The sequence below is a fragment of the Camarhynchus parvulus genome, chromosome 18 (genome assembly GCF_901933205.1).
Source record: "Camarhynchus parvulus chromosome 18, STF_HiC, whole genome shotgun sequence".
NCBI lineage: Eukaryota > Metazoa > Chordata > Aves > Passeriformes > Thraupidae > Camarhynchus > Camarhynchus parvulus.
Window position 1 is genome coordinate 2,003,395 of NC_044588.1, and position 24,125 is coordinate 2,027,519.

At 46.8% G+C, this 24,125-nt stretch overlaps 1 protein-coding gene across 2 annotated transcripts in view; it reads left to right on the plus strand.

Moving 5' to 3' along the window:
- The first annotated feature begins 3,499 nt into the window (after positions 1 to 3,499).
- Positions 3,500 to 24,125, plus strand: part of RHBDL3 (rhomboid like 3) — a 61,814-nt gene continuing 41,188 nt past the window's right edge. Inside the window, exons 1-2 of one of the 2 annotated variants that reach the window (XM_030961961.1) lie at positions 3,500 to 3,838; positions 7,305 to 7,328. In XM_030961961.1, the coding sequence (XP_030817821.1) occupies positions 3,719 to 3,838; positions 7,305 to 7,328 (144 nt within the window). In that variant the 5' untranslated portion in view covers positions 3,500 to 3,718. The remainder of the gene's footprint in view (positions 3,839 to 7,304; positions 7,329 to 24,125) is intronic. The other variant, XM_030961962.1, reaches the window with a different exon arrangement.

Below are 24,125 nucleotides of genomic sequence, written 5' to 3' on the forward strand. Positions count from 1 at the left end.
GTGCCGCTAGCCAAGCACTCCTGGATCCTGTGAGGGTTAGAGTTACCGTGAGGGGAAATTCTTCTTCTCATGAGTTACCGTGAGGGGAAATTCTTCTTCTCTATATAATGAAGAATGTCCAAAAGTTAGCTACTGCAATTAAGTGCTGGGAAGAAGGAGCAGCACCCCAGCCCACTTACTCTCAACAGCAATTTGTTTTCTTTCTTCTGGCGCCGCCCATTTTCTAATAACTTCTTTCTTTGTATTTTCCACAACCAGACTTAATTTCTTCCTGCTTTGTCTGATGCATGAATTGTCTGACCATGGTGTAAAGTCACTGAGAGGACAAAGACCTTGATTCATCTTCCTTGGAGACACATCCTTCATCCCTCAGCTTTGACCTCTTGTCCAAAAGCTTGTCAGTTCAGGTTTAAAAGTAAGCAAGACTTGATTTTATGTTGGAAATTAATCTTAAATTACTAATTGGTCTCCATTTCAAACAATTATTTTGTTTAGGAATGAACCTGTGTTATGATCCCAGCAGGTGACAGGTAAAAACAAGTGGACATTTTAAAATACCACAAGGCTGACCTGATAGGAGAGCTCCCTTTTAAGACAACTGCCCCAAAAAAGGGTTAATGGCAGATTTAATTATTTCCCTAACAATAACAAAAAAGACAATTCAAACCAGCTGCAACCAATAACAGTTACTGTGGCAGAAGAGGGCTGCAGGTGGAAAGACTAGTGCTTTTTCAGTGCTGCCCTTGGAAAGTTCTGAGTACAACATGGAATGGGGAGGGTCATGAGGATGGTCTTTCAACACAAGTTAGAAATCACAGAGGAGCTTGGACTTTATTTTTTCCCACTATTCTTTCACTTCAGGAGGGAGAGTACCCATGAGTCAGGGGGAAGCCAAATGGTAGCACATGTAGTCTAATTCATATTGGTTCTGAAAGGTAAACTTGTGTTGTCCCAGCACAAGGAGTGTGATGCTCAGAGTCTTTACCACTGTTACCTTTCAGACTTGAGTTTAAGCCCCTGTCTCAAACCATCTGTGGTCCTTAGAGGTTTTTAGCTGAATGAATCTGAGAGGTCTGATCCAGTCCCAGCTGTGTATGTGCTATCTAATATCCTCCTAAGGTTGTGTTTGTGTGCAGCATTTTGGGGGTTTGATCCAAAATGCTGCATTTTCCTTCAGAAGTTGCCTCCCAAGTCTGACCAGCTGGCTGAGCTCTGGTATGGAAATCAAGCTGGGTAGCTTTCTCCACATAGTTCCAATTGTCAGAACTAGGAAGTTTTGGAAAAGCTACAAGGGAAGAATTGGGAAGCTGCTTCTCAGAACTGGGAAGTTTTGTAGTTTTGGGGCTCCTTCGGGTGGAGGAAGGACTGGTGAACAAAGTGTTTAGATTCGACCCAGAGGGCTTAGCTAACAGATGTTGGCTGGGTCCCTACTTTGAGGGGGGTTATTGCATATTCATGAGCTGACCTTTTGAGCCACTCCCAATGCAGGGAGGACGTACATCTACATTTTGTTTGCAGTATTTGGAATATAAAAGTTGCCTATATGACTGAGTGTGAAAACAGATTAGGGTTTATTATCTCAAGTCCTTTCTGTCTGCATTTCTTCTGAAGCCCTTCCTTCTGTCTGCATCTGCTCTGGGGTGGCCCACAACCCCCCCAGTTTATCTAGCAATTACTGTCTTCCAAGGTAGAGTCACCAGGGTATGCAGTGGGGAGAAATGGCATTCTAAATTAAGAGCCTCTCACACACTTGCAAGATGATAATTTGTCTGTAACAAAACTCCTCATTAGAATACTGTTAATTTCCTTTCTGTGACAATTATAGCACAGCACTAGCTCATATGTGCAATGTACAGAGATATTTCCCTGAAAAAAAAAAACCAACCCAAACCTATCATTACCACTAGTGAAAAACAGTCCTTATAGAGGAAAAATGAACTTGTAATTTTGCAGCAATTTCTCAATTTAGTGGGAGTTTGGTGTTAAGGTAAGGAGTTCTGGAGGTTTTCCCTGTTGTTGATTGCATTCATGTTAGACTTCACAGTTGGTGTTTTCCCACTAGCATCTGGAATCAGAGATGATACAGTCCCCAACTGAGTGGAACCTGTTACCCCTGAAATTCAGCTCATGTATTCTCTCTTTACTCTAAAAACTCACTTCCCTCCTCCCTACAGACATCTTTAAATGACTGCTGTTTCTTTCTGTTGGCATAGCATATTTTTGCTTATCCATCTGTTTTGAAGTTTTGATGAGGTTTAGTTTTTCAATCAAAAAGAGATTGTTTGTATAATCACTGTTTAGTGCCTGGAAATTTTGGCAGGAGTGGTGTGAGTGAAGCGGGTTAGTGCTTCTCAGAAGTGCTGGATTTGTTATCCTGTTCTTGTGCTTCAGGAGAGCAGGCTGGACAGGCTCTAGACCAGGGAGAAATGGCTCAAGGAATTGCCTTTAAATGTGCAGAAGGTCTGCTCTGTTTCACTGATGTCACTAAGGGGACAGAAGCCCTCCTCTTCATCAGCTGTACTGAAGACCTCAGAAGAGCTTTTATTTTGTTGTCATTTTCCTACCTGAATCCTGAGCTTGAAAAGTTCTCCTCAGGTCCAAAGCCTCTGGTTTTACTTCTCTGCTGTATGCCCTGCTACTGCAGCATGGAAGATCCTGCTCCTTTTCCAGAGGTATTCTAGCTGATTTGTTTTACTTTTTGTTTTTGTCCTTGGTTGATTTTTAAACAGGTTGTAGAGAAAAGAGGGCCTTCCAGCTTGGTTCTGTACTCATGGCTGAGGTGTGTCTGATCTGGTACTGGACCTTTTCATCAAGAAAGCACGGCCTGTGGTGCTGGACTCTGCTCTGACTGTGCTGTCTGGCTTTTAGCAGAAAGCAGAGGCACTGGCACCATGTGGATCAGCCTGGCTCTGCTCGCCCTTCCCCCTTGCCAACCTGCTATTTCTGTACTTGATTAGAAGAAGTTAAAACTGCTGGATTTTTACCGGCAGTCAAGGCATTCCTCAAGTTCCTAATCCAGGCTCCAGATGGTTAAGTTGTCCATCCTGACATATAGGAACAAACAATTATGGTAAAAGATGTAAATCCCCGCACCAGCCTCTCACGGTGAGACTAGGACAGAGAAGTCGCCTGCAGGGAGCCCCGATGAACCGGCACGTCTGGTCACCTGTCCGCGGGCAGGAGGGCTGCTCTGGAACCGGCCGGGCCCCGCCGCAGGGGCTGCCCGGTGCCGGTCACGGCCGAGCCTCCGCGGGTCGCCCCGTGGGAGGCGGTGCCGGCCGTGGGCAGGGGCCACCCAGCGCTGCTCCCCCCGCCGCCGCCCAGCCCGCATCCTCGGACGTGCCGCAGCTCCGGGCTCTGCCTCCGAGAGCCCCCGGGGCTCCCCCCGCACCGGGAAGGGCGGACCCCCGTCCCCGGGCGATGGCTCGGGGGAGGCGCCGGTCGTGCCCGGGCCGGGGGCACCGCCCGGCCGCAGGGGCGGGAGGCGGGGAGGGGTCACTGCCCCGGCCGGAGCTCGGCCGCGGGGATGCCGCCCGCCGGCGCTGCCCGCGCTAATTGGATGTTCCGTGGATGGAGGATTTCCTCCCCTCCCGGCTGCGGGAGTCATGAAGGCAGGCTCGGCTGCGCTTGAAAGTTTGCCAACCAGCAGCTAGGTTTAATTTCTTTAAGGATCTGGGGAGAAGGGGGGGCGGGGGCTGGAGGGGGACCGTTTCCAAGCATGGGAGACAGACTGCCGGAGCCTCACGCCAGCTCTTCCCCTGCTGTGGCTGCCAGCTCGGAGGCGGAAGAAATCGAGGTGCTGGACTCCGAAGATGTCCTACCTATGGCCGCAGAGGATGTAAGTTTCCTTTGCTCGGTGTCTTCCCCCCTTTCCCCCGGGCCGGGATAATCGGCTCAAGCTATTCATAGCTGAAGCCCGGGATGGGCACAGGAGCGGGGCCGGTGACCCTGCGGGACCAGGGAAAGCCGCCGTCCCCGCCGCCTTCCCGCCGCCCTACGCGCCTCCCGCCGCTGGGTGTCTGCGGGCTCCAGCAGCCGCCGGGCTGGCTCCGTCCCCGGGGCCGCAGCTCCCGTCCTTCCAAGCCCCGGCGGCCCGGACAGGCTCCCGGTTCGCTGGGTGCCCGCGTCCGGTGGGGAGATGCCGGCGGGTGGCGGGTGATCGGGCAGGGGCATCGGACTGCGCACGGACGCGACTCTGGAGCCTGGCGAGGAGCTGACGCCTTGTCTCGAGGGGCTGCCGGGGGACAGAGAGCTCCTCCAGAATCACAGCCACCCCGAGGGTGACAGATGTGAAACGCTCCCGCTCTCGGGAGCTTCTCCCTCTTCCAGCCCCCGAGCAACAAACAGTCGAGTAAGTTTTCTCCTCGGCTCGACAGGGCTGATGGCTTCTCTCCACCCTCCGAGCTCTGAAGGCACGTGAGGGTGGGATAACTTAGCACCGGCTCTCTGGTCACCCAGCCCAGAAGGACGCGAAGGGGTCCTGCGCGCTCCCGATCTGCTCCTGCCGTGCTGAGCGGCAGTGCCTGCAGAGATCGGGCAGTTGTTCTGTATCCGCCGGACCCGGAGGCAGGAGCTCGCCGTGCACCTGTCTGGGAGGGAGTGACCGTGAGAGATCCTGCATTCCTGGTGCATCCCAGGACTGCTCACAGCTCTCATTCCCAGCAAACTCGGTTGGGATGAGGACTGAAAAGTCAGCTCAGTCTGCAGCAGTAAGTGCAGGGTCTGTTCCAGCCTGTCAGATATAAAGCAGAGATACTCAATGTCTTTCTGAAGCGGGCTCTGGCTCGGGTCTTGCACCACTACAAAAGGGACACTTGGGAGCTGAACGTCCAGCAGCGGCGCATCCCCTCGGCCCTCTCTCTACCTTTTTGATGCTGCTGAAGGAAGCCGCCCGGGCATGCTTAGGGACAGAGCCTGTGTTTCACCCCCCAGCCCTTCCTTCTGAATCACCTAGAATTCGGTTGCTGTTGGATTTTCCTCCCAGAGGGCAGTGGAGGAAGTGCAGTTTCTTGCTAGAGCTGCATTCCCCAGTCTGTATTCCTGAGCACAGTGCAGTCAGGAGGGAGCGTGTGATGCAGGTTGACCTCTGCTAAACACTGCCAGGCAGTCCTAAGAGGAGATGCCTGACTCAGGAGTGTATGTAGCTTTGACTTGGAAAGGGTGGCTTTCCAGGAGCTTTTACAGTCCAGGTTTCCAAATCCTATTGCTGGCTTACGTCAGACTGTGACCTTTTCTTCTCTGACAAATTTTGTGCTTGTCTGGATGGTCCTACGCGAAAGATTTCCTGTTGTGATACATGTGAGCCCCTTGGAGTTGCTCCAGCCTCTACACAAACGCAGCCATTAGCAATTCAATCCTGCCAGGGGGCCCAGGAGATGCTGAAATGCTGAGTGCCTGGCAGGATTGGGCTCCTGGGACAGGAGCTGTCCCTCATGAAGTCTAAATTCTCATCCCAGTTCCACTGCTGCCTTCCTGCTTGACCTTGAGGTAGGAGAGCTTGGGTCAGATCCAGCTTGCAGTGTCTTGCCATTACTTGCATTGTTATTTGACTCTGGTACCTTGTTTTCTATAATCAACGAAACTAAAGCCTGCAGCTGCACTGGCTATGGGAAGCTGCTGAGACCTGGCAATAGATGATGTGACAGAAGCCTGAGGTATCATGTATCATCTGCAAGTCAGAAGAGCAGGAAGCGGTGTAAATGCTCTCCTTCTACTCCGCCAAGATTTCCTGCTGAAACAAGCAGGCTACAGAGCATCATCTCTGACAATTTCAGCTGCTCTGTGCTACTCTGTGCCCCCTGAGACCTAACTGGGGGTTGATCTTGTGTTGTTGCTATTACATCTGAAAGCCTGATGGAAGCTCTCTGGCTTGGCCAGCAAGAACTGACACAAGGTCAGTTCTTTATGTGTTATTAGCCACAAAAATATAACACAGTGGAGGTTTGGCTGTCACAGCCTTGACAGTGTGTAACAGCTCAGCTGTGATGTCATTGTAGCTCTCAGAGCAGCATTCCATAAAGCCAGGATTCAGACAGTCCCAAAATGTTCTGTTTAAAGTGCTGGACTGATTTATGATGATAAATGAGAGCTTATAAATGGAGAGAGACATGGGGAGGAGGGGAGCCAACAACTTAACTAATGAAAAGTAATTCAGTGGCCTGATACCCCACTGTCTCTTCAGTCAATTCTGCTTCAGATTTGCCTACCATGTGAAAGGAAATGTTCTTCTAAGACTAGATAAGACTCTAACCAGATTTCTGCTTTGCTAATAGCATTGTGAAGAGATTTACTTATAAAGGTCTGATATTTATTGTTTTACTCAATTTGTTTCTTTTCTGGGAAGGTAAATGAGAAAACAGCAGACCTGGAAATGTGCAAATGTTTCTGGGGATCCTAAGCCAGTAGTTACCCCAGTGCTGCCCCATGGAAGTTGCCGTCTTCTCAACTGGCCCCTAAATCCAGGATAGATGAGAGCCTTAAACAATTCAGTAGGAATTTCCTCTGTTTCATGGGACAGTGAGGCAGCAAGTCTGGGTCAGGGAGATGAGCTGATATCAGTCTCTCTACAAAGCATAAATCAGAGCCAGTTTCCAGCTATTTTTTTCTGTTTCCAAGTGACAAGGACTTGCGGAGTGTTCACATGGTTTTGAGCATCAAAGTGGAGCTTCCTCCTATACAGCATTTTTAAGGCAGATCTGATAGAACAAATGATGTGGGGTAAATCCTTGCAGTGGGCTCTCTCCAGCCTTCCACCCTCTCACAAGAGGAATTACCTGTTTTTCAGATGTGGACATGTGAGGCTTGGAGAACTGATGGGTTATCAAAAGCCTGCAGAAAGCCAGAGTCAGGAGCAGGCAGTAGACAGGGCTCTGACAACCCAGCAAAAGAAATGATGGGTCAGTGTTGGGCCATAGGATCTCAGAAAGTGATCCGGACAAACATTGCTAATTCATCCATTCCCTCAATATATACAGAGCGTTCTTGATCTCTGTGTGTAAAAACCCCTTTTTTCCTTGCTTGCCTGCAAATAGACATAGTGGGAGAAAACAGAATTAACACATGCATGTTTTGAGTTCATCCTAATTTGGATTTGAAATGAAAACTGTTCTCCCTGTGTTTGGTAGATTCCCCTTCCTCCTCTTCCGGAAGGGTAGGTGATTCTGGGATGAAGAAGGATGTTGGAAATGGCATTAAATAATTTGGTTATTTCTCTGTTGAATATACTTCTACAGTTTACTGCATGTTAATGTCATTGCTCTTATACCTTCTTTTTACTCTTTTTCCTCCCTTATGCTGCCTCTCAGCACTGGAAAGCCCTATTTGATCAGGTATGTGAACAACTGATATATTCTCTCTGTCTCGTGAGCAAAGAGCCTAACCTCTGGTTAGTTTCCTCTGTACTGGCTTTCCCCTGCATTTAAAATACAGCCTAGGAGAAATGTGCTGCATGCTCCCAGCTCCCAGGATCCTGGTGTGCAAGTCATAATTATCACGGCTGCTTTGGGCCTTTCTCTCAGTTCCTCTTCAGAGTAGCCAGGGACAGGAGTGAGCCCATCCCTGGCCCAGGGGCTGAGCTAAGGTGCTGCAGCAGGTGCTCTGTTTCCTGCCAGTTGTGCTGTCCTTGCTTGGGGATTACAGGATCTTCTGCTCTTTTAGGCAGGCAGACTAAGACCTATAAAACCAGCACAGGGTTCTTTGAAATGGCTCCCCAGCTGCTAAACTGACTTCTGCAGGGTTACATCATCCAGGCAGGACCTGCTGCTTTAAACTTGCACAGGATTAGCAAACAATCTGCTTCTGTACCAAAGACTTTGGTTGTGTCAGGTAAATGCTTTGGGACAGATCTGTAGCTGGCTGAAGTCAGCACAGCTCTGAAGAGCTCCAAACTATAGCTGCTGAGATTTTGGGTTGTGGGTTCTAGTTTGTAAATTACGTTTTTAGCTGCTTTAATGGACATGTTTGCTTTGTGCTATCCCTTCCATCTGCCGAGTTGAAATGTGTAGCAGCTATAAACAGAGGGATTTTTCTAGGGCTGATTTCTTCTAAACTGCAGCAATCTCTTGATGTCATAAACTTTTGTGCTGTTGTGTGTGCATATAAATGTCACCTTCTGTGAGGGAGCTTCCTCTGACGCTGGCATCATCCTGGCAATAAAGTTCGGATGGGATTTCATCCCTGCTTTATGAAGCGATAATCTTCCTCTGTGTCTGGCTGCACTACAAAGCCAAAGCTGTGGTGCAGCCTGCACAAGGATGTCCTTGGTACCCTGGGGGTCCTGTTATCATTCAGCTATTAACTGGGGCTGCCTGTTCTGATGAGTGCTCATTTATACAGGGTTAGCCGTGACCAACTGCTAATCCATGTGTCTGGACTGCAGCAAGTTGGCTGTGCTACAGTCAGCGGGCAGTTGGGAGCTGGGTATTACGATTGTTGATCACACCTAAATTGTGTGGTGTGTTTGAATCTGCTGGGGCTCATAGGGGATGCTGCCACTGAAAAGGTGGATGCACAGTAAATTGCTTGTGGTCTGGGCTGAATGTTTGTTTCAGCCACTTTGAATTCTCCTGTCTCCAACACTGGCCCTAATTTGGAGTCTTATTCTACAAGCATCCTTTGAAGTCATTGAGTCCTTGTGGGATGGGGCTGTTGGCTGGCAGCTACCTCAGGCTCAAAGAGAGGAATCTGTAATTTCCCGTTGGACTTACATGAATAGTAGATGGGATTTTTTTTTTTTTTTTTTTTTTCTTTTTAAGGGGAGGGAGTTTGACTGTTGGATGTACAGAACACTAGTCCAGTAACAATGGAACAGGCTGTAAAGACAGACCTTCAGTAATTAGCTGTGTTTCAATTAGGGCTGCAGCTGAATTTTAAACCTTGTCTGTAAGACTTTATTATCAAAGAGAATGCAACCTGTGACAATTACACATAAGTCCCGAATAAATCAATAATGTCCTTGTTGTCTGTGGGCACAGCTGACGTCTTCCTGGAGCATTATGTCAGCAAAGCAATGCAATTAGTCCTGCAGTGAATTGCAAGATGCTGTTTGTCATGGAACAAGGTTGCTATTCCCAGCAGCAATGTGTTAGGAGGAGAGGGGAGCACTTTGTTTAGCTCTGATTGGCATACATGTGAAACATGAAGACAGTCTTAATAACTAGAGAAAGCCTGTGTGTGGACACTGGGAACAGTTGCAGCTCTCCCTGGGAGTCAGGACCTGACTGGGTGTGTACTTGGAGTGGCAATGGGTGGCCCAGGGTGCGCGTGCATTTGTGACTCCTGGGCTGGGACTGAGGTTTGAGAGCCACCTTCTCAGCTGAGACACGTGTGCCTCTGCACTCACCACCTCCCAAGAGAGCAAGAGAAGGCTCTGGAGAAAGTGTTAAGAGTAGCTGGGAATTTACAGGCTGGTAGTCTGCAAGTGGCTTGTTGCTGTTATACTCTGTCATCCTGGAAAACTGTGAAGGAGAGGTCAGTGCACACACACCCAGCCTTTGAGAGGGGAATGAAATTATTATTAATGGTTGTTTGTTTGTTTTTTTAAGAAGTATTTTTAAAACTTTCATTTAAGTTTACTGACCAAAAAAAGCAGCAGGTTTTCTGTTTAGACATACAAAATTTAAGGGGTTTGGTTTTTTTATGATCACCCCCTCCCCAGCTTAAATTAAAAATTCAAAACTTCTTGATGGAAAAATTGCTGCTCAGCCATAAAGCAGTGCTTTTTGCTTGGTTATTTTAGGAGAGAGGAGTGACTGACCATGTTTTCTGTAGGAATTTTTTATTTGTTTTGATCCAGCTCTAATCTGTCACACCAGGAACTGTCAGTATCTCAAGCCAAGATCTTCAGCCACTTGCAGACTGATTTATTTAAGAAGTAAAGGAACTTAAATTTGACAAAAACTCAGACCCAGAACTGCTTCCTATGCTTTGAGGTTCAAAGAAGCCCTTCCCAGGACAAAATCCTGACTACACTGAAGCAAGTACCAAAATTCCTTCTGGATTTAGTGGGGTCAGCACTTCACCCAAGAGTTTGGGAATAGGCAGACTCACAGCTCTTCAGTGCTGCAGCCAGACAGTTACAGTTCAGCTGCTGCCTCATACTGTGCTTGCAAGATGTGGTTTTTATTACAAGGCCATGGCCCTCGGGCAGCTCTAACTCACTTTTATATGGGAACTTTTATAGGGATTCATACATTTATTTATTGTGCTCATAAACACCCTCCACCCCCACACACACATTAGCTCTGCATCTGCTGCCTTCTGCAGTGCCTGCACCATCGCTGCGTGCTCTGTGCTGTCTCTGTGAAGAATCTGTGCTCTGAGCAGAGCAAGCTCTCTCCATCCCTCTGCAATCACTTGGGGTTTTCTTCATTTGTTCTTCAATGGCCAAAGCCTCATTTTTTTGTTAATCTTCTGGAAAAGTTGAAAATGCGACAAACCCAGGAGCAGCTGCTGACAGTTTCATGCTTGTCTGTATTAATAAGATTTGTTAATTGCCTTGCACTCAGACATGAGAACATCTCCTAGTCCTTGCTGAAGCCAGGTTGTCTGATGGTTGGAGAGTGAGTCTGCAGATGAGTGTTCTGAGGGGCTGTTCCTGCTTTGCTACATCCTCTCTAGGGCCCCGGGTGCAGTTCTTTGCTGCCATGTCCCCAGTGCCCCTGTTTTGGCAATGACTGCAGCTGGTTGGTGTTATTCAGCCCTTGGCTGGGCTGGGTGAAAGGGGCTGGATAGGACAACAGTGTTCTTGGGACAGACCTGCCTTCTGAAGGTGGTTTCTAACCTTGTTAGATGCTAAGGGCTTGTATCATCTTCTCTGTTTCCCCATCTCCATGGCTGTTGAGATTTCGAGGATGAATTAGCATTATCAGCCCTCATCTTGGAGTTCTCACTTCTTCTCACCCATACCCTGCTTTGTAGTCATGACAACAAACTTGTTTTAAATAGACACAAAAACACTCTCAAAAAAGACCCTCCTTACTGCCTCAACACCTTGATCCTATTGCTTGTCAATCCAGGCTGTGTTTTTGTTGCAGCTGCTTTAGAAATCCTAGATTCCTCCCTGAGACTTGTACGTGGGTGTGATGGCAACAGATGAACAGAGTTTATGGGGAATGCAGAGAGATGCCAAGTTACCCAGTCTGTGTAGGCAGCTAATGGAAAACTTGAGCTCAGAAACAAGGCTGTAGAGACAAACATTCACTTGCCCGGAAGAGTTCAGTTGCTGACACTACCAGCAGTGGGTGCAGCTGAACCTGCTCCGCCAAGGTCTCATAAAACATTAAAATATGCTTTAAAAGATGCTGATTTTGCAGCTGCCTTAAATCCAGGGCTGGTTCCTGCACAATTGAAATTGCAGAGCAATCCATAAAATTGGGGCAGCTACTATCATTGTTGGTGGTAACTGGGGAAGGGAATTATTTTGAACTTAATGATCTTTTATGTTAACTGTCCCTTTTTCTGGGTAGCCTTTAGCACAGGCAGGCAGAGCTATTCCCATGCTGTAAAAGAAATTCCAGTTTATTTACTGGGGCACTGTTGAGCTAAACGTGACCCTTCACTTTGAAACATTCCCCTGCCTATTGTTGCTGGCAAACCCCTGCCAGCTGTGGCTGCAAGACCTCTCCAGGCAGGTCTCACTGAGCTGTAGGCAGTGGTTTGTGCCTTGAGATTTCATCTCTTTCTCTAAAAAACAACTTGTGCCTCACTGCTGGTTTGTTGGATCACTGGGAACAGGTGGAGCACAAACTGTAATATAAAGAATAGGAAATTATGGCAGTGATAGCAGCAGCATAGCCAGGGAGTTAAGCCCAGAGTTTTGTGTAGCCTTCAAGTCCTTGCCTGAATTTTGGACTATTGCTGCCTTTATAGGGTTCATTGGGACATCCATCCCCATTTAAATGGAGTGGTGCTGCAGGAGGCTATGGAAACTGCGATTAGGAAATAGTCATCAACTTTCCACTTCATCTGCTAAGGTGACTGGGGAATCAGAGGTGCTGGTGGGAAGACTGTCCACGGTGATAAGAGATTAGCATCCAGGCCCCAAACCAGTGTCTGCCATATCAGACACTTCTGAGAGTGTGACAGGAAATGTGTCCCCTTCTCCCCCTCTGCCAAGCTGTGCATTGTAAAGGGGAGAGACATTTTAAAATCTACAAGGGTCTCTTTACAATGCACAGAGGGGGTTCTGCATCTGCCCCACGCCTTGAAGTCTAATCTCATTTACAGTTGTCAGCGTGGGCTGCTGGAGGAGATGAAAGGCGGAGGACAAGGAGGGAGAATAGATTAGTCTCGAGCAGAGGGCACTGGGAGTGCACCTGCCTCTGCCCCGCTACCTTGAGGAGGGGCAGCAGTAGCAGCTGGGCATGTGTCATCTGCTGCTCTTTGAGGCACCCAGCCATGGAGCACACGATTAATGACTCAGGGGGCTGGGCTTTTGTGAGTGATAAAGCCCTGGGATTTAGGCTGGGCTCTCAGGCCTTTTCTCTGAGCAGCACCATCACTTTACATTTCTCAAGTGGCATTGTGGTCGCAGTGAGCTGTCTGTGGCCACAATGCTTCCCTTTCTCCTCTCTCCCCAAACTGGGCTGACCTTTGCCGTACAGCATTAACCCTTTGACTCCTCCACTTTGGGTTATGGGGTTGGGGGAAAAAAAAGAATCCCTTCAAATTCATTGCCCTGTGGATAGCCTTGAAGGAAAGAAGGGGCTGGTAGGAGATATGTTTTTGCTGAAGGAGACTGGTTTGCTGTTGTCCTCTAGATTATCAATTCCTCACTGCCTTCAGCCAGAGGCTTTTTTGAATACAGCCTGGGAAAGGGGAGGGGAATTTATCCTTCCCTTAGTCCGGGAGGAAAAACTTGGGCATTGAGCAGCAAATATATGTCCAAGTGACTATTCCCTCTGCAGGATAATGTCTTTTACCATGCCTGGATTAGCCTCTGTCCATCCCTGGTATTGTTACAGTGGATGGCAACCTCCCAGCACTTCCAGGCTTATACCCAGATTTGACTTTTAGCCAAAATACCCTGGAATGATGGCTCAGCATGAAAAAGCCACATGGAGGTCATTAATGATCTTCCCACCCCTTGCAAGATGAACAGCAAAAATTTCCCAGGTTCCTCCTTAATCTTCTATCTCTGTACACGGAGCACCAGCAAGCCCTTACACTGAATGTGGATCTCTTTATTTTACACCTTCCCTACAGCTTGAAAGGTTGTGATCAGCTATCCCATTTCTCCTTTCCCTGGCTATCTGGGCACTCCTCTCTCCAATCCCACCAGCCTGTACACTGACTGTTGACTTTGACTAGTGCAAAAAGTTGGGAGCAGAAGCCATCAGTATGAACCAGATATTGGCAGCATAGCAAACACAGCACTCTTAAGCCTGTGCCAGTAAAAGCAGGCATCTCCTGAAATGTTTCAAGGAGTCATAACAAACACACCAAAAAACACATGGAGGCTGAGTCAGTCTTACACAGCTCATGAGTTACTGGCAGCTTGATGTCTCTAGATTTGTAAAAAGCCTCAGGAGGCTTCCTACTCATTACACATTTGTGTACCTTCCATGTCTGAGCCTAGTAACCTGCACATTGGAGTGCAGTGTCCAGAGCTGTGTGTCTCTGCTGCTTCCTGATCCCAGCTGCAGTGAGGGGCTTTGGAATCTCTGCTCTGCTGTTTCAGCTGGATGTGTGGGGTGGGATTTAGGCACATAGATCCTTGCTAATGCATTGTTCTCAAATCCTGTCTTGCACATAGAAAATCACTGAAGCAATAAAAACGTTTAAGCCTGCATGTTTAGAAAGAAAGGGGAGAAAAAGCCATAAACACAGAGTGGATTGATGCTGTTTTGCAAATCAGCTGGTGCATTGTGCTCTGTGGCTGTGTGCTGTCATGACAGAGAAGGGGAAGAGATCATCTCATCTCCAGAGGAGCAAGCCTGCTGCTTAGCGAGTGGAAACAGTTTGGAGGTGCTTTTCTACACCATCATCACTTGCGCCTGTAACATTTACAGGACTTTAAAGTTACTCTCTACCAGACAAAACAAATGTTTCTCCTCTACAGTAGGAAGTATGATATTCCCATTGCTTTCTGGTATTTGCAATCAGTGCAAAAGTACTGGGGCACGTTTGCAAATTAAATGCAGCAGTGGGAGTGTTTGACAGCAGCCAAGAAAGCTGTGATCTCTTTCTGCCTTCTCACTCGGTGTTGTACTATATGTTGGTCTGAAATCAGTTAACCATGACACAACAGCTGACCATGACACAAAGTTGATGGGATTCAGCTGATGGGCTGTTTTCCTGCACCACTGTACATACAGGCTCCTGAGGAAAGCTGATCTCTGAATGCCCTGGATTTTTGTGTGATTCAAACCTTGTTGTGTTTGCCTGTTAGAGCTGTAACACTTCTTTGCTTCTTCCAGTCTCTTGAGTGGTGGCATCAACCCCGATCTGGCTGCTCAGGGTGACACAGGGAATATTCTGTTCACTAGAGACAGTATTTCTTGGTGAAAAGTGTAGTGAAAGTCCTGAATGTTTGTGATCTCTCTGAGTCTCACTTGGACCTTGAATTCTTTCAGCTTTAAAAGTAAAACCCCACACTAGCAAGACACAGAGAATTTATGAGTTCTTAGTGTCCATTCCTGTTGCTTAGGAACAGGTATCTGCAGTGACCCTGTGTTGTTGGTGAGAAGAGTAATGATGTATGGAACTGATGTTAAACAAGCAAGATCAATCTTACCCCAAGGAACTGTTTTTCGTGTTCTTTGATACTTGACATACTTTGTAAGTAGCAAATACTCTGGAGCTCCTCAGTTCATGAGGGAAAGATGAATGAGACAGCTGGAGGCAGAGCTGTTTGTGACTATCATCAAACCTCTGGTCTGATGCATTTCTTCAGGGCAGTGTTCCCTGAGGAAACATCTCTGCCTCAGTGAGCCTTCACAAATAGGTACCAGTGATGAATAGGAGTGCCTGGTTTGTGGAGCATACTTGTTTATGATGTACAGTGGTAGTGGAAGGGTTTGTTGATGGCAGCCTGCAGCCAGTGAGATGTAGCCTTGTTTGCCTCTTGGCAGAGAAAGGATCAATATTATAGAAGGTGAAAAACTGGAACTGTCACAAAAACTATTGGAGGACCTGATCTTGAATGCTCTGACTTGGTTTAGCAAAGCACTTGAAAACAAGTGTGACAATGTCCTAGATTGTTTCTGTGTCTGACATAAACTATGTTTTGCCAGGGTGGGTATCAGAATGGGGTGTGCCCTAAGGAATTTAGAGACCAAAGTGGGTTTTTAGTTCTGCCCCTTGGCTCTAAGACAGAGCCAGATGCTTGTCTTCCTGCCACTCCTCTCATGTTTGCCCTCACACTGAGAAATAATGGAAATTAGGACTTGAGCATTTTTTCTCACTTCAGGCAGTGGCCTCCATGGAATGATGTTGGGTTTTAGCCTTGTCTTTTGCCCTGGGGAGGAAAATCAAAGTGTTTATTGTGGTTCCTTCTTCCATTTGAACTGCTGCCTCTTCCCTCAGCTACTGCTCCATAATTGCTGATAGAGAAGTTGCTTTTGCACACAGTCCTGCTATCACTGGATTTCTGTCTCTGGGTTGTTCTCCTCCCTGTCAACAGGGAAGGCATAAATATTTTTCCTTCATATGTCCTCTGACAATAGTATTTAGGTCTTGGGGAAATGTTTATTTTTGTATGGATTTGTGCATTTAGGCAGCCCTTTTGGGGGAGACTGCTGTGAAGAGCATGGGAGATAGTCCTGCTGCTGCTGTCCTTGGTCTCTGAGCTGTCTTTGGAGACCATGGCTGGAGGAGTAACTTCCTTCCAACCAAATAAAGTGTCTGAAGAATTTTTATTAAGCTGATTTGCTTTATTACACTTGGACTTGCCAGCCCTGGGAACTGTTTGGGCAGGTCTTGTGCATATGTGCTGTGTGCAGGATGTGCCTTTGACATATTAAACATTCTGGTGTTGTCTCTTCTAGGGCTTAATGAACCAGATTCAACAAGACCAGTGTTCTGGATGGCTTGTTCCAGGGTAGCGATAGCCAAAATTCCTCCCAAATAATTGTTTTAATGTATCTGAAACAGTGTTTCCATCTTTATTCCCCCTGTGCTCCATGAGCTGAGAGCTGCCATTGCTGCATTGATTTATGGGATTTTTTAGTATTGGTAGTGGTGGCCAAGAAGAGCCAGAAAGTCATTTGCCAGCTGCTGATTTATGACCCTAGTGAACAGTCCTGAAAAGCACAGTGAGAATTTTCTGAGCCTTACGCAGTTCTAGCTGCCTGGAAGCTCCAGACTGTTACCTGACCATGTGGAGTAAAAAAACTGTGAAAACTAATTAACTTTTGTGCCTACTGCAATACAAACAAGATCATGCAAAAATACTCCACACTTGCAAGCAGCAGTGACTTTATGGATTTATAAGCCTGTGTTTAATGACCAAGCATGTAGTGCAATGTGTGAACTATGTTCCTTTTGCTGACTTCCAAAGCTGAACAGAGCATAACAAGCTTTACTGATCACTGAGGCTCTGAACACCAGCTTGGGATAAAGTTCTCTTTCATCCTTATTAGTTATGTAGCTGATGTGCGGGTGGAGATTTGACACAGAGCTGCATTGGGTGGTTTCTTGTAGTCCAAAGCAGCCTGAATTACGCTGAACTGCTGCAGTTCATTCAAGGAGAGCTACTCTCTGCAGTGGGAGTACTGGAGTCTTTCTGAGGTCTTTCTCTGCTCCTCACATGTAGGTGAACGAGCTCTTTCTCAGTGGGAACACCAAGGTGTTTTTCTGATGTTAGCAGACGAAGAGTCAGCCCTGCTCAGGACCTGTCTCCTGTGGTGGGGCTGCTCTGTGTGTGCCAGCTGTGATGTTGACATCAGAGCAGAGATGTTTCCGAGTGCCCTGGTGTTGTGTTCCTTGCCAGTGCCAAGACACTGACCAGCACTGTATAGGTGATCCAGCCTCTGTCATCCGACACCATTGGGAGGGAGGCAATGACTGCCTGTTCTCCCTTAATCAGATTACGAAGGTAACTCTCCTTCGGTCTCCTCACTCCTGCATTACTCAGTAGCCCCTAATGCTGGATGTTTAACTCTGTCTTGTTAGACTCAAAGCTGCTGATTCCTGTTATCCTTTCCTAAGATCTACCAGTTTAGCCAAGATACTTGTCATGATTGCTGATATGGGAGCAGATATTTGGAATTTGAAAGAGAAAGTATCCTAAAAGCAGGAAAACTGTGATGTGACAAGATTTAAAAAAATTATTTATTCTCTTTCTGATGGATGTGCTCAAGTTGTCATGGTACTCAGTACCAGAGCACCAGCCAGCATGGGTCTATCCCAGCTTTAGTTTTCTCCACAAAGCTTAGTATTATTGCAGAGCTATTATTAACCTAAAATAAATGTGTGCACATACTCACTGCTATAGAATTCTGCTTTTCACACATCAAATCAAGTCCCTGTGCATTTTCACCTTCCTCCCAGATCTGGCAGACAGTGAAAAGGGGAGCTATTTTTAATTTAAGCTATTTTTATTTTTATTTCATTTAAGCAATATTCTGAAATGTTCTGTGTTTTGAGTCCAGAGTATGAAAATGTAGTTTTTCTCCTGACAGGTTTCATGGATTATTGCTATAAAGCTTCATGTCTATAAAAGAAGGATAAAACTTCCTTCAGGAAGGGCAGAAGTTCTGATTTTGGGGGGATACAGGTTTAGCTCCTTTTAGAAACTGAAAAACAGTGGCAGTCACTGTCCTTGTATTAAAGAATTTACCAAGAAGGAGGAACAATTAATCAGAGGAGACAAACAAAAGTCTTGTATGGCAGAGTGGTATCAGAAGATCCAGTTGCCTTCCAGGGGGGAAGATGAGTGTCACTGGATTAGGAATCATTTGCCTGAAACAATATTTCTGGCAACCAGAGAGATTGGCATCACTGTCAGAATGGTGTTTACAAACATTTCATCACCTTCTAGCTGTCACTACAGCTCTGTCATCCCACTGGAGTGCCTGCTCCACCTGTCTTCCTGAAAGGCTGGCATGTATTGTCCAGGAGAGAAGATGAATTTCTGGTCCAAATGCAGTCCCTGGCCAGAAAAAATGCATCTAGAAAAAGTTTCCTCCTTTCCCCAGTGAATGTGCCCTTCTGTGCCTGAGCCCTGTCTGATGGGCCAGAGGGGATGTCACTGTCCAGAGCAGGTCCATCCTTCCATGCTGAGTGTCCTGCACCCTGGGGTGTGATGATGGGATAGCAAATTGTTCCCAGGGTGCAGATCCTGGTCACAGCAATAAGGGCTGAGGCCACTGGCTTCTTTGTGCTCTACAGGGAGGCAGAGAGGGAGAGGCAGAGAAGATCTGACTGTACAGGAAGGCTGGAGTTGGGGAAAAGCAGAGTGCCCAGTTTTGCAAGGTAGCTTCAGGCCAGGACTTCAGGCCAGGCAGTAGGCAGGAAACCTTGGATGTGACAGGAGCAACATTCCCAGATCAGCACTGAACCAACACTGGTGGAGCTGCTTCAGTGCCCAGCTCAGCTTTTTTCTGGCTCCCAGTGCTGAGGGGGCTGTGTGTGACAGTCCAGGTGGTCTCTGTGCTGGTGCCCCTTGAACTGGGACAGCCCTCACCTGCCCTGCTGCAGCCTTTTTACACAGAGTCACAGCTAATGAAACATAAGATAAGAGGAGCTCCTTACACTTGTATGGGCAGAACTTTTCCTTGCTGAGTACATTTCCACCCTGGTTTCCACCCTGCAGCACGTGGTAGGCACAGCCCTGGTCCTTGCTGCAAGGGGTGTCTAACACAGCTCATTGGTCACTGGATGCTGGCGCCTGATAAGGCTGAGGGGGAAAGCCAAGCTCTGAGTCCAGCAGCTCTCCCACGGGGCTGCCCTGCAGTGTGCTCCACTCTTCTCTGCCTGATGGAGCAGAAAAGGGAGGAGCAGCAGTTGTCTCCTGGGGCTGCCTGGGTCTTTGGTGTTTCTGCCTGGCCATCCTCTTGCTGGTGTTGCTCACCAGACCTGTCACTAAACAGCAGCAGAGAGAGACCCAGCGGCTCAGATCTGATTAACCTCTACAACTTTATGCTGTGTCTTAATTGGATTAGCTGCAGGGGGGTGGTTTTGCTCTTGTTCTTGATTTTTTCTTAAACAGGTACTTATCACTGTGACATCTGATGGAAGCAACAAGTTTGAGTAGCAAGACCTGTGAATAAATAAGCAGTGTTTCCTTCTTCCCCACTGCTCAACTAACAGCTCCTGCCCTTCCTTTCTAAGGTACTGCTGCAGCTGATGCCTGTGAGATGGCTTTGAGTAAGCCCTGCAGTCAGATCTCTTGGGAGCTGTGGGCTTTGCCTGACAGTCTGAACCCAGAGTCCCTGATTGGTAACCACAGTTCTTTCACTTTTGGGAAGGATTTCTGCTCAGCAAATGTTCAAAGCAGTATTAACTTTCCATGTTCAGTTTCTTTCATCTTTTGTCTGAGCTTTTTAGTTTCCTTCAGAGCCTGATTCTTCTGCACCTCGGGGTTTTTGCATGTATCACCACAGTGGCTGTGGGTTGTAGGGAATTGGCCTTATTCAGCACTGCAATAGCCCTTCCACTTCCAGGACTTCAAAGCTCATTCTCCAGTATCAGTTCATTTAGTTTCATAGATGGGAAAATGGAATATGGAGATCAGTAATCATATTCTGTTACAGTGGGGAACTGCCTGCTACAGACCTGAAAAAGGAATTGAATCCATTTGATTGTGGGATTGCCCCTAATTCCTCAAGGTGCTGTCTACCTGTGTGGTGCCCAATTGAAAAAAAAGGAGAACCAGATTAGGGGAGTTTTCCCCCCTTTGTCTATTCTTCTGTTGCTATAAGACACGAAAGAACACAAGCACACTACCTTCTCAAGGTGAAGGAAGAAAGAGGAAGTTTATTCTCTGACTCCAACATTTATAGTTTTCCAAAAGTGACAGCGGATTGGAGGGTGACAGGGACACCTCTCCAATGACACTGGTTAAACTAACAGTCTATCAACTTTCTCCTCTTCTATAAATGAAGACAAAACAATCAGTTGTTTACAGAAAGTGTCTGAGAAAGTTCACCACAAGAATGTCAATATCAGAAGGCTTAGAAAATCTTAAAAAAACAGGGTGACATAGTTCCCTTTTCAAGAAGCTTAAAATAGGAGCCTTTCTCCTTGCCACAGCTGTAATTGCTGCTGGATTGGGCACTGGAGAGGTGATGGAGGGGGTACAGGCTGCTGAGACACTCTCTTACATCTCTTTCTGGATAGCTGTGCACAAAGAGTGAATTGTAGGTGTGATATCAGGCCACGCTTCTGTTCCAGGAGAAATAATAGATGTACCAGCAACAAACTGCCTGTTTCAAGATCAAAAGTGCTGTTACATTAAAGCTGGTAATACTGCCTGGCTTGGCAAAAGCCTGACAAAGCGTTCCAGGCTTTTAATGTATATTCAGATAAACTATCTTCCAGAGCGAGGTTCAGGCCTTTGAATTTAGTCCATGTACAATAGCAAGGGTTTTAGTGACTTGGTAAGAAGGCGGCTCCAAGGAATTCCCTCTTTATACGGGGCTTGAATGTAATGAATTTGTGCACACTGCTTGCAGTGCAGTTACAGTCTCACAGCAGAGGGTTCAGTGCTTCTTGGCACCTGGGGTGCCTTTGCAGGGTGTGTGGTTGTCAGGAATGGGCTCTGCTGCTGCTCCTAAAGAAAACATGATCATTAAATTGAGGTGTAATGGACATTAGTTTCCTTTCTCAGATTTAATGCATTCATGTATTTTGTGTCCACTGGCCCCTCAGCAGCTCACAGGCTGGATATGTAAATTGGTAGCTGCAGAGGATGACTGATCTGTTAATAGGTGGAATTTGATGCTCATAAAAAGAATGCATTTAATGTTGCAATGGCAATGGTTTGCTTGAATTTTTAAGTCTCCTGGGGATCACTTGTAATTCTGTGGCTCTGGCTGTATTTGTTACAAAAAGCAATACAAATGGAGAGGCTCTGTGGTTTCTGAGGGCTGGCTGTTCTGTTGTCTGTGAGTATCACTTCACCTTTTTCTGTATCAAATATTATTCCAAGGAAGTTGTGAAAATGGGAAATGCAATGATATCTGAAAACAAAATACTGGAGTCAAATTCATGGTGTCCATAGAAATAGCTGTCTTTGGAGATCTGCTCAGATATTATTTTTCAGGAAAAGCCAAGTTTTAGTAGATATTTTTTTATTATTAGGCTTTTGTTGACAGATACAGAGGACTAAAAAGATTTGGTGGGTCATTAAAATAAGTACAGATCTGCCACTGTGGGGTTTTAAATACAAAATTTAATCTTGGCCTCTTGGAAGGGGCCTCCCTTGCTTCCTTTGGGCCCCATGCTAATTTCATTGCTGGTTTCAGAAGGGTTAGAACTTCCACTGATTTTAATTTTACAATGTTTCTTTTAGTATGCAGGCATTGAAATATTAAATTTCTTTTGCTGAGGGTTTCATTAAAGGAAGCTGTATGCCCCTTCCATGGAAGAGCATTTGTGTGATAAATTGCATTTCACAGACACATGGGGTGGTGATGATCCCTCAGATATTGCAGAGTTACACTCTGAAAACATTGGTGCTTCTTGTTTTTCCCTTTAGCACTGTGAGGCAAATACTTCAGCTTTTCATCACTTCCACAAGCCTGGGCTGAAGGGACATTAACAAATACGCAGAGAGAATATTGTGATATGCACCATAAAGTTGTGCCAAGGTGAAAGGAATATACAGGCTTAAATGATCCCTTCCCCTGAGGCTTTTGTGATTTATTTTAATATTTTCTAAGGTGAAGTGCTGGATCCAAGCCTTGCTACCAGCCAGCATCTTTCATGTCAGACAAAAAATCTTTTACTGGTGTCTTCCTTGGCCACCACCCCTCCAGATACTGGTGATTTCAGCACAGCAGAGTTTGGCTGTGCCAAGTCTGTCACTGTTGTCATGAGGTGCTGCTCTGTGGGTACTGCATCCACCTCTGCCTGGTCTGTTCTCAAGGGATGTGTGCCAGGGTTAGACTGAACAGTGTCTCAGTTTTGCAGCCTGAGGAAAGGGCCCTGGTTTGCTGTGTTTCTGAGGAGGCCATTGAAAGAGGCAGATTTGCTGTGTGGGCAGCAGGAATAGAACCAGGGTGAAGTTCCAGTGTGGAGTGGCTGAGGCTGTGGGTGGCACCTCCATGACATTTCTTTCTTTCATTGTGGCATTTGAAGAAAACGCCCCCAGAGGCAAGCAGGGGTGCCTGGTTATGACGTCTTGGCTCTGAAATTGGCTAGTTGTGATTGCAGGGATCTGCAGCCTGCTCTGGGTTAGTGTAAACACAGCTTTCAACTTGTAAGAAACCTGCTGTGTTTCCTTGAAGGACATCAGTGAATATGTAGGCAAACCTCAGCTGCTTTTCTTCTGGAGGCTTGGTCTCCCAAATAATTCTCATGAGTAGTTTCATATTTGTCTCAAGTCCATGAATTCAGTGGCAGCTGAAGGGATTTGGCAGCTTTGGGTACCAGTCACTCCTTGGGGCTGCAGAAGGCAGCATTGCACTGTGGACAGGTCAGTGTAACCACCAGCTCTGTGTCACTGAGCTCTGGTGTCACTGAGCTCTGGTGTCACTGAGCTCTGGTGTCACTGAGCTGAGCTCTGGCTTGTGCTGCCTGAGCTCACAGCCCTGCACACAGCTCATGAGGCTCAAGGGGGAAGAAACAGTGAAATGTGGAGGGCTGAAAATGACCTCAAGAAATTTCCCCCCTTCCCCATCAGCCCCTCACCACAGATTAAAGTTCTCTAGAATGTTCCTTTTCCTTGGTGTAGGAGGGATTCTCACTTCAGCTTGTCTGAGACCAGGACCACAAGGCCTGGGAAGGGAAGAGTGAATGGAGAAGCTACTCTCCAGGACCTGCTTCTTCGGGTGACACCAGGTAGCAGTTTCTGAAACAATTTTTACTTCAGCTGCCTCCAAACTCTGTAGAGTTGAGAAGTGGAGCAAGGAATACTGGTCAATTAAAATGACAATATAATTTTAATTGACATAATAAGACTAAGGTATAGTATAATTAATTTTTTCATGCAGTAAAATAGGACAGGAATTAATCTCAGCAAAGAAACCAGTCTGTTGTACTTCCTTACTTGCTACAATGAACATTTTTCTATGCAGTGAGATTTTCTAGCAAAGAAATGCTGAGAGTAGAGGGTGATGGCCATGGGCTTGCTTTCTAGCTGGCCCAAGCATGCTGATGTGTAGTACTTTACGGAGGGCTAACCAAAACTAAAAATCCTGTCTATATCTCCTGCCCAGCTCCTCCAAGTCAGTGTGATGAGCAGAGCCTGGTTGTATCTGTTCTCCATCTGTCCCTTCCTCTGTCATCTTCACTATCATTAATTAATGTCTGGCCTGAGAGATTGCCTCCTAGCACGGTGCTGATGGGATCTTTCCATGCAGGAGTAAGGCTGGAGTGGATTGACAGGAGACAGTATCCTTGCTGTGGGAAGTTTGCCAGATGTGTGCATGCTTGGTGCTGCTGCTCTTCCAGTTACTCCAGTTCATATCTGGACATGGGCAAGGGTCAGTTGCAGCTCCATGACCTCTCACCAGTCCATGAGGCCAGACATGGTCTGGACTGGGTTTGGGAGAGGCCTCCTGCACCCAGCTGCTGCACATGGCCTTGGAGGAGACTTTCTGTCTGTTTACATCAGCTGCACCATCCCTGGTCAGGTGCAGACCACTGTGTGATCACAGAGCTTCAGTCAAGGCAGTGATAACACTAACTGAGGAGTGGGAGTGCTGACAGGAGGAGCTGAGATGTCATTTCTTACCATGTCATGGTCCCCAGGTGGTTAATGTGTCTGTAAATCACACAAGTGCTTTCCCATAGCTTTGCTTTCTGCTGCTGCCTCAGCTGCCAGGATTTCAAGGGGCACAGCTCTCAGCTTGTGGCAAAAGCGTGGCCTCCTTTCCCTGTAAAGGTACTTGGTATACAATTCCAGTGCCCTGAAGCCTAGCTGAGGGCCCTGCTAAGCTCACTGCATCCAGGCTCTGAGAGATTATATTTCATTTTGTTTTATCAGGTTTGCTTTCCCGTGGAGTCTGTATTTTTTCCTG